Source organism: Branchiostoma floridae, chromosome 7, assembly GCF_000003815.2.
Source record: "Branchiostoma floridae strain S238N-H82 chromosome 7, Bfl_VNyyK, whole genome shotgun sequence".
Lineage (NCBI taxonomy): Eukaryota > Metazoa > Chordata > Leptocardii > Amphioxiformes > Branchiostomatidae > Branchiostoma > Branchiostoma floridae.
Window position 1 is genome coordinate 5,694,583 of NC_049985.1, and position 15,233 is coordinate 5,709,815.

A 15,233-nucleotide genomic window follows, 5' to 3' on the forward strand; every position below is an offset into this window, starting at 1 on the left:
TTTCTTCTGAGTGTCTGTTCAACTTTTCATGCAAACCAAAGGTTACATTCTGACATAATCTGATCTAACTCTATTTCTTCAATATATGAAGATGCAAATTTGTTCCTGTCGAGATGACGGAATGGCCAGAGTACTTGTCGGTTTTAGGCAATGAGTTTCTTGTCAAGTGAGAGGTACTGGCTAGAACCCTGCTTGAAGGGAAAGTCTTGTTAGGTCAACATGAAATTACAAATACAATGTATGTTAAGCAGAGTGGTCGATGGCATTGTAAAAATCAGCTCATTAGTTATGATATGAAGCAGACAGGTATATGTAATACAGCCAATACTTTAGGAGCACTTTCATGGAGGCAATTTAGAGCCTTGAATAGAATAGTTAACCTGCCACAGCTGTGGAAGTCTTCATATTCATAGCTCGTGGTAAGCACTTAAGATACTATACATGGCATTGTACTTTTTTTGTACATCATACGTTTTGTTACTGCTTTGCAGTATGGGCCTCTGAAGAAATTGCAGTCGACAGTATGGCACTGCCAGAGTAGTTTTAAATGGAACTGCACTGCTTAGCAGTACAGTACAACTACGAGGTTATTTCATTCTTTTCAATTCAATTTCTTAGTTTATAGAGAAGTGAACAGTAAGTAGAATTTTGTAGTGTTTTGAAACAGCTAAAATATAAACGACTTCCCCAGCAATTAGAGATAAACCAAAACTGATGAACGTTAATGAAGGCAGATGAAAAGTATTGGCTTCTGATTTCAACTGTAATGACTGTTATATTAAAGGGCTCGCTGAAATGAAATTTTTTACTGATTCAGCAAGCAAAGGATTTGATTAAAAATGATTGGTTACCATGGTAACAATGCATCTCTGTTACACAGGAAAGAATGTCATTGACATGTGACGTCTCACAAGAGGTTAGTACACATGGAAACAACACAAATCAAAAAGACAGACAGAAGAGAGAGGGCAGGACAGTTACCAAGAAGTCTAGCATACATTGCAGGGGAGATACCTGGAGAAGAGAATACAAAATGATACAACAATAATCTTGATAATTGTATCGTAAGCTGGCAAGCCACATCAGCCACAGATAAAATTAGCTACGAATCTCTATCTATCACAGGGTAAGGCAGCAGGGAGAAAATTGATTCAAAATCAGGCGTCACTATCTACATTTGTATTGACGTAATTGTAATGCATCCAAAAAATTAACGGGGAACAAAAAACAATAATTGAAGACTACACATGATTCCCACAGTAAGCATAGCTAAACAGCCAAGCCAACAATTTCTTGTGAAAAAAAATCATGTGAAAATCTGCAAAGTGCTTTTTACTAGACCACCTGTCTTGGAGCATAGCAAAACAACATGCAACATCACTTATAAGCTGGGGAAATATTATAGATTATGAGAGCTGCAATGTAAGTAAGAAAAACAAATAATGTGTTAGACACATCTACAAAATGTTTTTAAGGTCCTTTTATATACAATTGTAGAGAATGACTCAATACTTATATTATTGCACATTGTGGAAAAATGTACTAAATGATGAATGCTACATACATGTACATGTACATGTATGATACATTCTACTACATAATTATGATTGTCCTGCAAATCAAGTTCATTCATTCCTTATGATACTAAATTAAATGATTGTAATCAATGCAGCAACAAATTGCAGCTACAAGCCATACAATCATGCATCGCAGCTCAATTAAACTGTAATAAATTGTGTATATTATAAAGGCCTAAATTTGACATACAATTACTAAGGCACTATTTCATTACAATCAAGCCATTTCCTTTGTACTATGGCCACCAAGCAGCAGACTACAAAGCTACCAATGTGCAGAGCAAGTGGTGCAGCGATTGTCCATGCCTGTTTTGGCTTGGTTATCCTCGGTAAAGATCTCATCCTTATCGTCCACCAAGCAAGCCAGATCGGGAGTTAGGGCCGAGGACGTGGAGCCCAGCAAGGATATGTCGATGCCAGTTGCTATATCTTGGTAACAAATTTGCAGAGAACACAACGAGACATTTAGTACAGTGTGCTTAGTGCAGCTAGCTTGGTACACATCCATCTCCAGCTTGTGTCCGCTTTCCAACGGTCAGTATTTGGGAATTATTCAAAGACAAAACAATCTCTAAAACTGATATCCCTCACAGACTCTACTTCAGCATCACCACAATGAACTGTTCGGAAATGAAATACTAATAGCGTTTCATGGGATGAGACTGGAAATGACAGTTGAAATTGACAAAAGTCACTAAATCATACTGCCTGACAGTGTACGCAAATGTCAATGAATAGGAAAATCATGCTTAGATAATTCCTTTAGTGAGATTACATAACAAAAGGAACTGATACTGTCCCTTGGCAGGTTGAAGTCCCATGTACTGGAATGTTGATGTTCTTCTTGACATGATATCAGTGTCTATACGATGCTTACAAGTCAGTGACTTTGTCATGTTCAACCACTTACAATGTACATGAACTAGTGTTGACTTGTTCATTCTGGTGATGCTGAATAAGAATAATGGAAGTGGCTGCTGAATCTTGATAATAATTTCCGGTGAAATAGAGATTGAATTGTCTTCAAAATATTGTTTACCTGGATGTCCAACCTTCATCAACGTACCATAAGAATTAGCGGATGCAAGCTGAAAATGGGTGCATAACAGGCTATATAGAGGTGGGAGCTGTAAAAAAAAATAGGCATTACAAGCGCTCCATGATATGGCATTGTTGGACGTCCCTCATAGAGTGTCTCCTGTGCAAAATCAAGTGACATCATTTCATGCTGTGCCACAATGTGACATACTTGTATCTCTGGAAGCTGTACATGTCTGCAATGCTGCAAAATGTCACTGAGCAAATACCATTGCTGCAAATGCTTATAATGTCGACCGTTATGCATCCACAGTAATCCGTACTCTATTTCCACAAACTACCAATACATACTCAGTTCTATGATACATCTAAAATGGACCTTGCTCCAAGAAAAGTCCAATTTTTTGCCTCTGTGAAAAAATATAGCCTTTTTGAGGTCTTTTAAGTGGCAGTGGCTGTTAATCCAATGTGTCATGGGCACAGTATCGGAAGGTGGAGCTTATCCCACTCCTTCCACCATGTGTATCTTTTTTTACCTTACCAACCAAAATAGCCCATATGTGCCTGGGAGGAATGAGGAAAGGTGACACATTGTGCAAAGTGTCTTTCCCAAGAACCCAACATCTATCCAGGAATCCAATCTGTGAACTCTCAATTCTGTGTCTGCCAGCCTGAAGGCTACGCTACTGACACTCTTGGTTTACATTATTCCAAAGGTGGTTCAATCATTCTAAAAGTTACTGTCAAAACTAAGACTGAACCCAAGTCAAGAAGTAGCTTGAGAACTCCCTAGAGAAAAATATAATTCGCATGGGAGAGCGATATCATCATCTGTGTCAACATGTGAAAAGGAAAAAGAAAAAAAATTGCCAATGAGGGACAAGAGCATTACATGTATGGACATAAATGGCATTATTGCATTTTGCATTAAAGAGCATGGACATGCATGAAGCTCTTTAACATGTGCAGTCACTACACAAGGACCTGGCAAAACGGCGTGACCCTGGCCATGGTCGGCTGTACCTCCCTCATCAGACTGGCATTCGGCCAAATCACTGAGTTTTCTATGAAGTAATATTTGTCCTACAGAGCACAGCAGACATGTGGACAGAAAAGGGCAGTGTACAGGGACAGTGTAACCGTGTACAGTGCTATGATATTACACACAGAAGCATCATTTTTAAAAATGACACAAAATAGTGTAAAAGAGGAGTTGACAACACTTTGGAGGGTTATTATAATGGGATACAAAGTAGGATTACGGAAAAAGATGATGCACACACAAAGGGAAAACAGGAAAAGACAGGCACACAAAAATGAGGACTGTACTAAATGTGGACATGAGTTAACCTTGAAAAGATTAATCATATCATGATAAACATATCATGGGATCCCCAAACCAGCTTATATACAGTGCATATTATACATATATCTACATGTATAAACTAAGTTTAGATAGTCTCTGAACTAAACAAACTTACAAATGTAAGCATATCTTTATTAGATTCTTGCCCCCGGTGAAACAAATATCCTACCTGGAAGGTTGTGTTCATCCACGAACACAGAGCGCGACCGTCTGACGGAACCCAGGACACGGAAAGAGGCCTTTCTGCTGAGGGACGTCGATCTCTTGGCGCCGAGACGCGGCGTGGAGAGCAGGTTACGCTTGGTGAAGGTTGGAGACAGGAGGGTGGCCAGGTACTGGGTAACTTCATCTGGACAGGATAGATTCAATGATTGTTCACAGGTCAATAGCAGAAAGACAGTCAGTGCTCTAAATATTTTCAGCCAGGTTGCCCAGACTGATACAATTTATGTTTCCCTACTTTGTTTAAGTCAGTAACACAAATTTATGTTTCTAATGAGTTCAGACAAGCAAACACACCAACTGGGTACTCAAGAACACCAGTACCTCCGAGGTAATGAAATAACACACCAAAAGCAGTTACTCAAGCAAGTGGATATTACTTTGGAAACGGTAAGGCATTTCAGACAGCCATCCAGCATCTTTCATCAGTGACACTAGAGAAATCTTGCTGGAGTTTGCATATTAATGCACAGCTAAGATATACATAAAAACCCTCCCCAGCAAAATTTCTCCAGTGTCACTGACGAAAGATGCCAGATGGATGTCTGAAACAACTAACCGTTTCCAGAATCATATCCAGTTGCTTACTGCTTTATGGTGTAGATGGATGTCTAAACTTCATCAACGTAACAAAATCCCACTTCCCACCTTCATCTGACACAGGACTCTCCTCACTCAGGTACAGGAAGTCCAGACTGGTGAAACAGGAAGTGGACATGAACTCTTCCAACTTCCCAACGTGGATCCTGCACAAAAACAACTAATTACTGACGAAGAAATCCCTTGGGAGAAGATATCATATTTTGTAGTCTTAAGCTAAAAGGGAATCATTTTGATGTTTAAAGAATCTTATTAGACTGAATTTCCAAAGTGTAAAAAACACAATTTTTCTACACTTTCAACTATCAAGCATTTCCCTATGGAGAGCCGTGACCACAGCTTATACAAATGTACAATACACCTTGAGAAGTCTGTTAAACCAGGGTACCAGGATAGGGATTCCACTTTTGTGGGTGTGACCTCTAAACTGCTGTCAGCCAATCAGACAAAATGTATCTGTAAGTCGATTCTCTGATCCAAGCTCACAAAAGTGGAAACCTCAGCCCAGTCTCTCAGAGCCTCTCCTTATAGGTATATTGTACATTTGCATAGGCCATGGTCAAGGCTCTGCATAGGAAAATGCATTTGTGTCAAATGATGAAACTACATGTATCCTCCCTTTGTATGGTCAGTACAGCTTACTCTGTGTCCGACTCTGCCAACTCTGATTCTGATTGGTCCTTTCAAATCCATGCTGCCATGGTAACCATCAATGACCTGTCTAATAATGGTATGACATGATTTCCAGTCAAACTCTCAGCCAATCAGAGCTTCGTGATTCAATGTTGCCGTGGTAACTACCAATGAGCCTGCCTAATATGGTATTGCCTAGCTTCCAGTCATGACCTTAGCCAATCAGAGCTTCATGACATCCATGCTGTTTGTCACACTTAATATTCATGAGCTTTTAACAAATGTGATGATCATACAAAAAGTCAGTTCTAAGATTGGTACTGATTTGACAGAGTGAGGTTTGAAAATGATCCCAACAAAACCACCTTGTCAGAGTAAGATACAGAGGGAGTTGTATTGAATATGGAGAGATGCATGAGTGAAATGAGATCACCATCAACAACAGGTTTGATTGTGAAACAGAAAACAAATAACCTTAAAAATCTTAGCCTGGGCACCATCCTAAGTAGTGACTGCTGGCTCAATCTTTTTGCTTCTGGGTCACATAAGTTGTGCCAATGCCGTAGAGTCACTATTTTGGGGCATTTTACAGAACAAAATGTACTTCTTCTTCAAAGTTCAACTGTCTTGGAGCACAAAATGCTGTTTTGGATCCATGTCAGTGGTTGATTCTGTCACGGACTGCTTGAAAATCCTATGGCATCAAAATCGTACGACAATCCCCTAAGGGACCTATGTGACAGCACCCTAATCAAGAGGCAAACCAAAAGATTGAGCCAGCGCTTACTATATGGAGGATGGTACCCAGGCTAAAATAGCGACTAGTATCCATCCTACATTCCAGCTCAAGTTTGCTTCTCTGATCATTGCTTCCCTGATGAGAAGTCTGGTGGTACTTATCCTTATTTAATCATTTGGTCCTTGGGTCAGTAATCATTTGGGGTATCAAATCTTTCTCAAAAACAGTGTAACGGTGATCAAACTTTCAAATTGACACTACAGGGGATCATGTGACTTGCAGCCAATCAGAGCTTTTGCATATATTTCAGTGAATATTTGAATGTCAATTGACCAATCATTAACGAGTCCAAGGCAGGGAATTGGCGAGGAAAGCGATCAGAGGAGCGAAAAAAAGCTAGAATAGGATGGATGCCAGGCTAGAAAATGAAGCAAGCAGACATAAGATAGAAAAGTCTAAATTGACATAATATACAATCAAGCTGGCAATTTTATTACTACACACATGAAGGGAATGGATGGGACACGGTTTTTTTTTCTTCATCAAACATAAACATCAACATAGGAACAGCAGAAACAGCAACAAGCAACAGCCATGAAGATAAAGTAGTAGTAATAGATCAGCATTGATATAAAGAAGCCAAACATTATGTTAGGAAACAGTAAATTAGTGTCATTCAATGGCATCATTATGTGGGTTAGAATTATAATGAAGATCTTCAAAGGATAGCCCATGCCACCAAAAGAGGGGATGAGAATGGTTCCTTACACAGTGAAAGAGCATGGAAGAGCCTCACAAAGTCTTGGAAATAAATTAAAGACAAAATAAAGAAGGTCATATATTAATTTCTTATGGAATAATCAAAAACCACAAAAAACACTACTGTACTTGACTCAGTAACTGATCTACAGTAAGCAAAGAAAAAGTCAAACTATGATTAACCTTCAAGTGAGCTTGACATATTTCTGCATACTGACTACGATTGGCACTGGGCCATACCAATCCAATGTCTTGTTTCTGGGACTTTTGAAAAGAAATCGATGGAACAGGCTGTTTTTCTTTTTAATTGAGACAAAAATAAAGTGGGGCAGTATGAGAACCAAGAAATTAAATTGATATGGCCTTCTTTAACTTCTATGGACATCTTTCAACGAAGACAGAGTACTTTCATCAGTCACCAGGAAAAAGACAATGCTTGTTTACCTTTATCCGCAGGGCAATACATGTCCATTGTTTTTAGAAACAAGGTATTTACAAATAGGGATATGAAATAGACGGATGGTGGTTTCGAACTGCGATATTTTGATACTGCAATTTGAAACCATCATTAGTCGACTTACTAGTAATATCCCTAGATACCCAGTTTTAGAAACAACAGAATATAGAGATTGACTTGGGGATAAAGGTAAACTAGTGTTACATGCCTAAACACTATTGGATTACCACACTAACTGTGATGTAACTACTACTGTCTATACTACAATTTGGACAATGGAAAAATAACAAAGAACAACTCAGACATAGCATATTTGAATCATGCTTCGAAAAACGGCTAATGATCTTGATTAATTTTTCTGGATGACATCTCGAATCATAAGCTCTCAAAAATGTTTAGAAGATTAAATTTGGTGCAGACAATGATATAAGTTAAAGCAGTAGATTTTTAACATGCAATGATAAACTCCAAATTGTAGTGAATCGAATGTTGATGAGATATTCTATCCCATGTACCATGTGTTATGGTAGTACAACATATTTTCAGTCAAAAAAGTAGTATTAGTTTGTAGGGGCCCAATACTCAAGTGCACAATATACAATATACTGGCAGTTTTATCATGCCAAAAACAATGCATAGATACAGAGTTATAGGGTGCAACAGCACATTAGCTGAATAAGCACTAAAAACAATTTTGCAAACTTTGGGACTTGGTGACGCCAACCAGGAAAATCACGCAAGACAATGCCAAAACGAAAAAGCAGACCACCAAATACGGCTAACCGTCGAACACAAAAACTACAAAGCCAGCCAAGCTAACAACGGATACGAACAATGTATTCAATCATAATTATGAGGCCTGCTTAAAAAGGACCGCAACTCAACATAGAAGAGGGATGCCTACCCAACCCCTGTGGTGTAGCCACTGATCAGCTTTTGGAGGGTGGCAAGAAGCGCAGGGGACAGTTCTCCACCAACTGATGAACATGGGCAAAACATGGAGGAGGTAAAATGAGTGGAGGGGGACCCAAAACTGATCCTACTGGGATCCATGTTTTGGAGGAGGATGGGGGTCACTGAGAAAGGTGGTAACGTTCTTTGGATGCCACAGTAGTGTTCCTGCCGGGACATAAGACTGTTCAGGGTTAACATTGAGTTAATGGATTACGATGAGACTGTTAGACTCCACACAGTCAGGTTGGGTTGTCGTTAATGGAATGGAGGATCACAAAGAAGCTGTGTCCAAAGAGAAGAGGAGGACACCTATTTTGCAAGAGGATGAAAAAGAAGAGAGATGGAGACGTGTAAGCGATGTGCTGACGTATAAATGAGTCGTACACAGACACCTGTAAAGACAACAATGTTAGACAACAGCAATGTAGGGAGTGTACATTACTGCACATGTACACCACCTGCTTTTCCTTGTTGTAATATGGCTTGAACAAACATTAATTTTAAAGCAGGTTCTGCATGTGTCGCAAAAAAACACGAATAAGCATGATAGAATCATTGTAATAGCTTTCTGAAAATTTTACTTGCAGCAAAATGATATCAATTTTGTAGTACAAGAAGAATTTTTTAACATGTGATGTCGTACAGTCCCTATATACTGTTCACAAGACATTGACAAATACCAAACGTACATTGTATATGGGCACTGGCCATGACAAAGACTGGGACAGTAACTGTTCTACTACCTTACTCCATCCATGGAGCCTGCCAGCAGCTTCTGCAAACAGTTCAGCAGGGGAGGGGGGAGGACTCGCCCGGCTGGTGCCAACAAAAACACAATCGTTATGTTACAAAAGACTTTGACTTTGCACGGCTAAATGTTTGTTGTGTAACCAAGATAACTGGGCTTGGAACATCAATTTTGTGTTACATATACCTGGTAGGCTGCCAGAATTCTAACAAGAAGAAAATGTGAATTGACTAATTTTCATCACAAAATTTGTTTCAGTTGCAATATTTCTTTCATTTGCAGCAAATTTCTTTTCTATGAATAAGAAGCCTCTTAAATGGACTGTCTGTCATGTCTAACAAATGATTAGTACTACCAACTCTGACCTGTGCTTCGTGGCAAAAAGCCTGACCTTTGTGGCCATCTTTTCACTCACTTCATGCCAATCTCACAGTGTACACATTAAAAAAACATGAGCACACACCAATACAGACACACTCACAGCACAAAAACATTGATCTTGTACACTGATTCAATTTCAAAAAATCAATGTAAATGAGTGTTAATGTGGCCTTTGTCATCTGTGGAAATGATCAGTAGTAACACATGTCTCTATGGGACACTGCACCACATCACAATTACCAGACTGAAGCTTCAACATAACAGGTGACTCCGCTAACACAGCTGGGGACGGTCGGCAAAGTAAAGTGTTTGATGTTAGCAAGGACATTTGTTACAAGCTTAAATCAATGTTATACAATTGTACACAAACAACAAACTAGACAAAGAATAAAATCCTCGAAATGATTTCTACTGATGCAGAAGCTCTCTCTCTTGCAGTAGATGTCTCTTGATCATCCAAAAGTTGGCAGAGATGAATTATCAACAAAGTCTTGCAAAATGCACACAGAGGAACTAAAAGTACATGAATTGCAGAATACTATGAATTACATGTTATTCATGTTGTCTGTGTGCTATGTCATTGAAAATCTATTTTTTACTTTTTACTCAGTTTAGCTTTACATGCACAGACTTGAGATTGAAGAAATTTTACGTTATTTATACTAGCTGGTACAAGTAGTTGTGTGCAAGAAAATATGGACGAGAATTACCATTATTAGATCTATACCAGTTTGAAATGAAGACTTTTCCGTAGTGTTGTTGCAGTGAACTCTTATTGCAATTCGAACTGTACCTGCCTTTAAAAGAGTACAGTCTTGCCACACCATTTTTCTTTCTTTCCCAACCAGAAATGTTATACGAAATGTACAGGAGAAAAGTGCTGACCTAGCATGTTGTGACTGACAGGAAAGGTGACGGTGGGTCTGCCCAGGTTTCTCCAGTTGTAGCGCAGGTAGGCCAGGTCTGTCTTCAGCATGTCCACCAGCAGCTCGTTATCCAGAGCCAGGTAGAACTGCTGCTGGTCTATAAACTACACAACCAACATACGCATCATTATATCTTTAGTTTAACATTTTTTTGTACTATACCAATAAATGTAAATACAGTCACTTTCGCGGTGGTTCAATTTGTGATTTTTGTGGTGGCCACTTCTCCACTAACTTAAAACCACCACGAACATTTATCCATGGCAATAAGAGACCACCGTGCATGGTGCTACTGCGAACTTAAAACCACCGCGAAAAGTCCCTTTTCCGCTACTGTGAAATTAAATCCCTGCAAACTTAAATGCATTTTACAGTATATCTTTATACATGTTGTTACACAATACCATAAGATAACATAATATTGTAATCCTTGGAATTTCTGAGTGGTTTCACAAACACTTCAACACAAACACTTCATTATCAAAACGGAGCATATCCATCACTGTACAGTATCTGACTATGGTGGCAAATTAGACTTAAAACAATGACAAATACCCCATTTTCTGCCAGCCAAAATTAAAAAAACGTATTAAACATAGAGGCACTTACAGTAAGTGCCCTTCACCTATTAGTAAGCCTTACATATCGATACCCTGTTCACAACAATAATCATATTAAGTAATGTACAGTAAGACCCCTAATGTACAGTGGATTCCAATTATTCGTATTACGCCTTTTTGGATAATTCGGGTAATCGGATAGAATTACGAAATCCCAAAACATTTGCCATTCATTCTATTGTTTAGAACATCGCAGAATTGGATAACCCACGGTCTCAAACTTCGGGTTTTTGGATAGAATTACGTCAGGTCACACAAATTAACAATTGTAAAATATGCCCTAAAACTTACAAAATGAGTCCAAAGGTAACTAGTAAATGTATGTATAAAGGCGTAAAGCCATGTAAAGGACCGTAAGAAAGTTCATTCCACAGAAAATCTAGCCGATAGCGCTGTGCTAGCGTGCGAACATTTGGAGTTAGGCGCCATTTTGTTAGGTTGCCGCAAGGCATGATGGGCGAACGTCATTGGAACGTCAACACGCTTTTGAGTTCATATTTCCCCTTCAGACAATGTCTAAACTTGGTTTACCCTACAAAAATGTGTTTTTTTCATATCCACTGTCTCATTAATTGAGCTGATTTCGGCTGCGCTACGTAGATTTACAACAACGCACGTAACGCAACAGGGGTGTGATTTCGCAATGACCTATCTTGCGCATTGAATGGCGGGATATCTCAACCCAAGCGCCGCCATTTTGAATGTTTTGAACGTGAATTTTTTCCGTCTTCCACCGCGAAAGACGTAAATTTCAGAGTAATTTGTGGACACAAGTTGTAGACAAGAAGGTGAAGAGTTTATCACTCTCCAATACCGTTGTTTTAACTTAAAATTATGAAAGTAACGTCATATTCTCCGGCATACGAGCGGAGCCATGTTCGTCTTTGCTTTGGTATGCCGCCAAATTGCCGACGCACGGCTGTGCGAGTCAAGCGTACTTTTCCACATGTGCATTTAGCCACTGATTTGAACTCTTTATTAGATCAAGCATCTCACAGAAATCGCACAGTATCGGAACATATGATTAAAGTTTTGTAAACGGAGTTCCGTATCGTTAGAGTGGTAACCTCTATGAGCGTCTGTGTGTTATGTTTGCGTATTGGTTTTCAAAACTACACCCCTCCCCAACCAATGCCGCTAAAGCTGGTCATATAGCCAACTTCGGACTCTAGAATAGGCCGGATAATTGGATAAAATGCCCAGACAAATAGGCGATACAATAAAGCGGATTCCACTGTATTTCAAAACAACATGCTCCATTCTGTAATTGTTTGGGAGAGCAGTGACCCATCTTGCTCACCTGTGGAGTGAAGGCGAAAGTCTGCCCCTTCAGTGTGTACAGCTGACTAGTGCCCAGCAGCCCGATGTCGTAAGATGGCCGCCCAGATAAACCCAGCTTCGCATTCTGACCTGCAGATTCAAACCAAGTTGGGTCAGCACTACAATATTCTAGTTTTGTCAATCCTGTTCAAACCAATTGGTCAGCCAGGAAACAGTACTAGTTTTGGTATAAAAAGGGAACTGACAAGGACTAAGACTCTAATGTTTAAAAAAATGTTATATTAATCATCAAGATACATTGTACGTTGTAATCTGTTAATGTTAATCCTGCCAGTAGTGATACTGATAATGACTGACAGATTGCAATTTCTAGTCTGGCACATACATGTACATTGTACATGTTGACTGTTATGCAACTTTATGGGAATAAATGTCAAGAATCATTGTGTACTATCAACACAGACAAAATTGGGAATTAAAAAAAACTGGACAACAGGAAACCCCCTGGAAGTTATTATGCTAGGTTTCCTTTATCCACTAGTACTGGATAATCTGCAAATGTTCAGAGCATTTAAACCATTATCTTTTGAATTGATATAACAACAGACATAGGATATATCGACAGACATACAAAATGTAGGTTATGTCATGGATAACAGTGAACAAACGTTATAATCAAGAACTCTATTGCGCAGGAAACGAAAAGGGGAAAGGTGGGGTGCTTGTCAAAGCAACGATTTGGAAAACTCCACTACAAATACACAACATAATAATTACAAACAAACAAACAAACGTTGCGTGCAGCAGAGCAAGGGGTGCTGAACTTAGAAGGGTGTGTTTTTATTTACCTGGACCTTTAAAAGCATCAACACCAGGGTGGACAGCGACAGGACACAACATAACGCACAGAATTACAAAGGAAGAGAAGTTAATCTATGGCACAGCAATGGTGGGGCAGCGGCAGAGCAGGATACGAGAGAGCACAGAATACTGCCTGAGCACATACATTAATTTTATAATGTCACAACAAATGCGGGAAAACAATGAAAAGAGACATAATCTTTCAAAGGCTGAATTATAAAAACAGAAAATTATACATGGCACTATCAAATCTGTAACATATAGAAAGGCTTGTTGGTAAGTGCTTTATTTTGTGTATGGATATAGAGTTTAAAATTGTACCATAGTACGAGTAATATAGCAAGGCATTGCAGGAATCTGCAAGGAATACATTTTGTACATGTTGTCCGACACATTTAAATTAATTTTGTAGTTTCTGTAATCAAAGAGCTGTAATAAATTCTCTGCATGTAAAAGATGTAACTAAAGAACCTCTGGATGGATTATGATGATATTTTTGTATGCAGATAGATGTTGATAGAATCTACTGGAGCTACTGAGGGCAGCCCTCAAAGATAGAGGACTGGGACAAGACTGGGAAAGAAAACTAAGGAAGCTAGGAAAGCTTGCAATGAACAAGACAAAGTGCAACTACTTGAAGAAAAAACAGGCATTACCTAAATGGTGGTAGATGTGTGAGAGGACGCGGGCAGGCTGGCATCTGATGTTGGCCACCTCCTGAGTGGTCTGCACATCTATCCCATGCTCCTTCAGGAGGTCCTGGATGTACAGGTCTTCTGCCAGTATGGACACTGCAAGGACAATGTGGTGACAAATAACGCTTATCAATAACTATGAATTAAAAAAAAAAAGCTCTTTGATTTGGCACTTAAATCAAGCAGACCAAATCTGGGCTTGCTGCAGATGAGGACTATTTCTTCTTCTTTTGCTAGAGTACTGCACACTGTCAGCATTTATACAATATATTCACATGTCAAGCAGATTGGCCAAAACAGACAAACTGCTACTATTGAGAACATGTAAGAGAGCCACATGTGTATGTACAGATTGTTCCAGTGCTCTGTAGTTTGCTGGGAAAAAATTGTGTTACCTTGGACAACCAGGTCTGGTCTGGGCTGTCCAATCAGTCGTCTGTTCAGGGGATCAATTTCTCCAGGTGCAAGATATCCCTATATAGAAAAGACATGAAAAACGTCACAGAGAAACATCTTCCTTCTATCATAACACATATATTAAGCATTCATAGTGAGAAGCAATACACACGCCCTATATTCTCCAGAAAAGAAAGTCTATTTGTTCACTTCACCCCCTTAATAGTATATCCTATAAGCTGTACAAAGGACAAGAAGCCATTCAATGGGGAACTAAAATGGTTATAAAGCTTGGTGATAGTTGTACCCCCCTACCTCCTGAATGAGACAGCCCAGGATGTAGAGTGACTGGCTCCACATGTGCGGCATCTTGCCCCCGGGTGACCTCTCCTGACTGCCCGGGTTCTGACGCTCAGCATCAACCTGATGCATGGAGGTTAGCATTTTAAAAAATCCAACATAGTATATCTTTTCAATACATCTTGTTCCACCATATATTGTGCTCTGCTGTGGTGTCATTATAACCTGGGTACTGTTTGCAACCTATGTGTAGTCTATAACAATGCCCTGAGGATTTTGTTTTAGACTATAGAACGAGTGGTAGTGCAACCAAATGTTTGTCTCACATGAGGTAGATACTTTTGAGGCCAGGAGAAGAAAACTAACGCAAGAATTTATACAATACATTGCCACATCTGAGAACAACATCATCCCCCACTTATTTCATTCAGATGCCTTCATCCACATCATATTCTGGACACACTTCACCAATCTTATCTACAATAACCCTTTACTTGCTGCACAATAGACATTAACAGTTCATCTACAGCTGCATATTTGTCACAACATCAGAAAGACACGGCATAACACAGAAGCCCTATCCACCTTGTCTGGCGCCACAATGTACAGTTCAGGGATGAGGGGCAGGCCATCTTCACCCTTCACCATCACCTCTGCCAGCTTCTCCTTGTACTCTAACA

The 15,233-nt window shown here is 39.4% G+C and overlaps 1 protein-coding gene across 1 annotated transcript in view; it reads right to left on the reverse strand.

Annotated features, from left to right (window-relative positions):
* The window catches only part of LOC118419364 (phosphorylase b kinase regulatory subunit alpha, liver isoform-like), a 56,098-nt gene that overhangs the window by 27,654 nt on the left and 13,211 nt on the right, over positions 1-15,233 (reverse strand). Inside the window, exons 12-21 of the mRNA XM_035825726.1 lie at positions 15,139-15,233; positions 14,569-14,676; positions 14,253-14,331; positions 13,819-13,953; positions 12,321-12,430; positions 10,360-10,504; positions 8,296-8,368; positions 4,852-4,949; positions 4,151-4,330; positions 3,384-3,698 (exon numbers count right to left, since the gene is read on the reverse strand). Of these exons, the coding sequence (XP_035681619.1) occupies positions 3,384-3,698; positions 4,151-4,330; positions 4,852-4,949; positions 8,296-8,368; positions 10,360-10,504; positions 12,321-12,430; positions 13,819-13,953; positions 14,253-14,331; positions 14,569-14,676; positions 15,139-15,233 (1,338 nt within the window). The remainder of the gene's footprint in view (positions 1-3,383; positions 3,699-4,150; positions 4,331-4,851; positions 4,950-8,295; positions 8,369-10,359; positions 10,505-12,320; positions 12,431-13,818; positions 13,954-14,252; positions 14,332-14,568; positions 14,677-15,138) is intronic.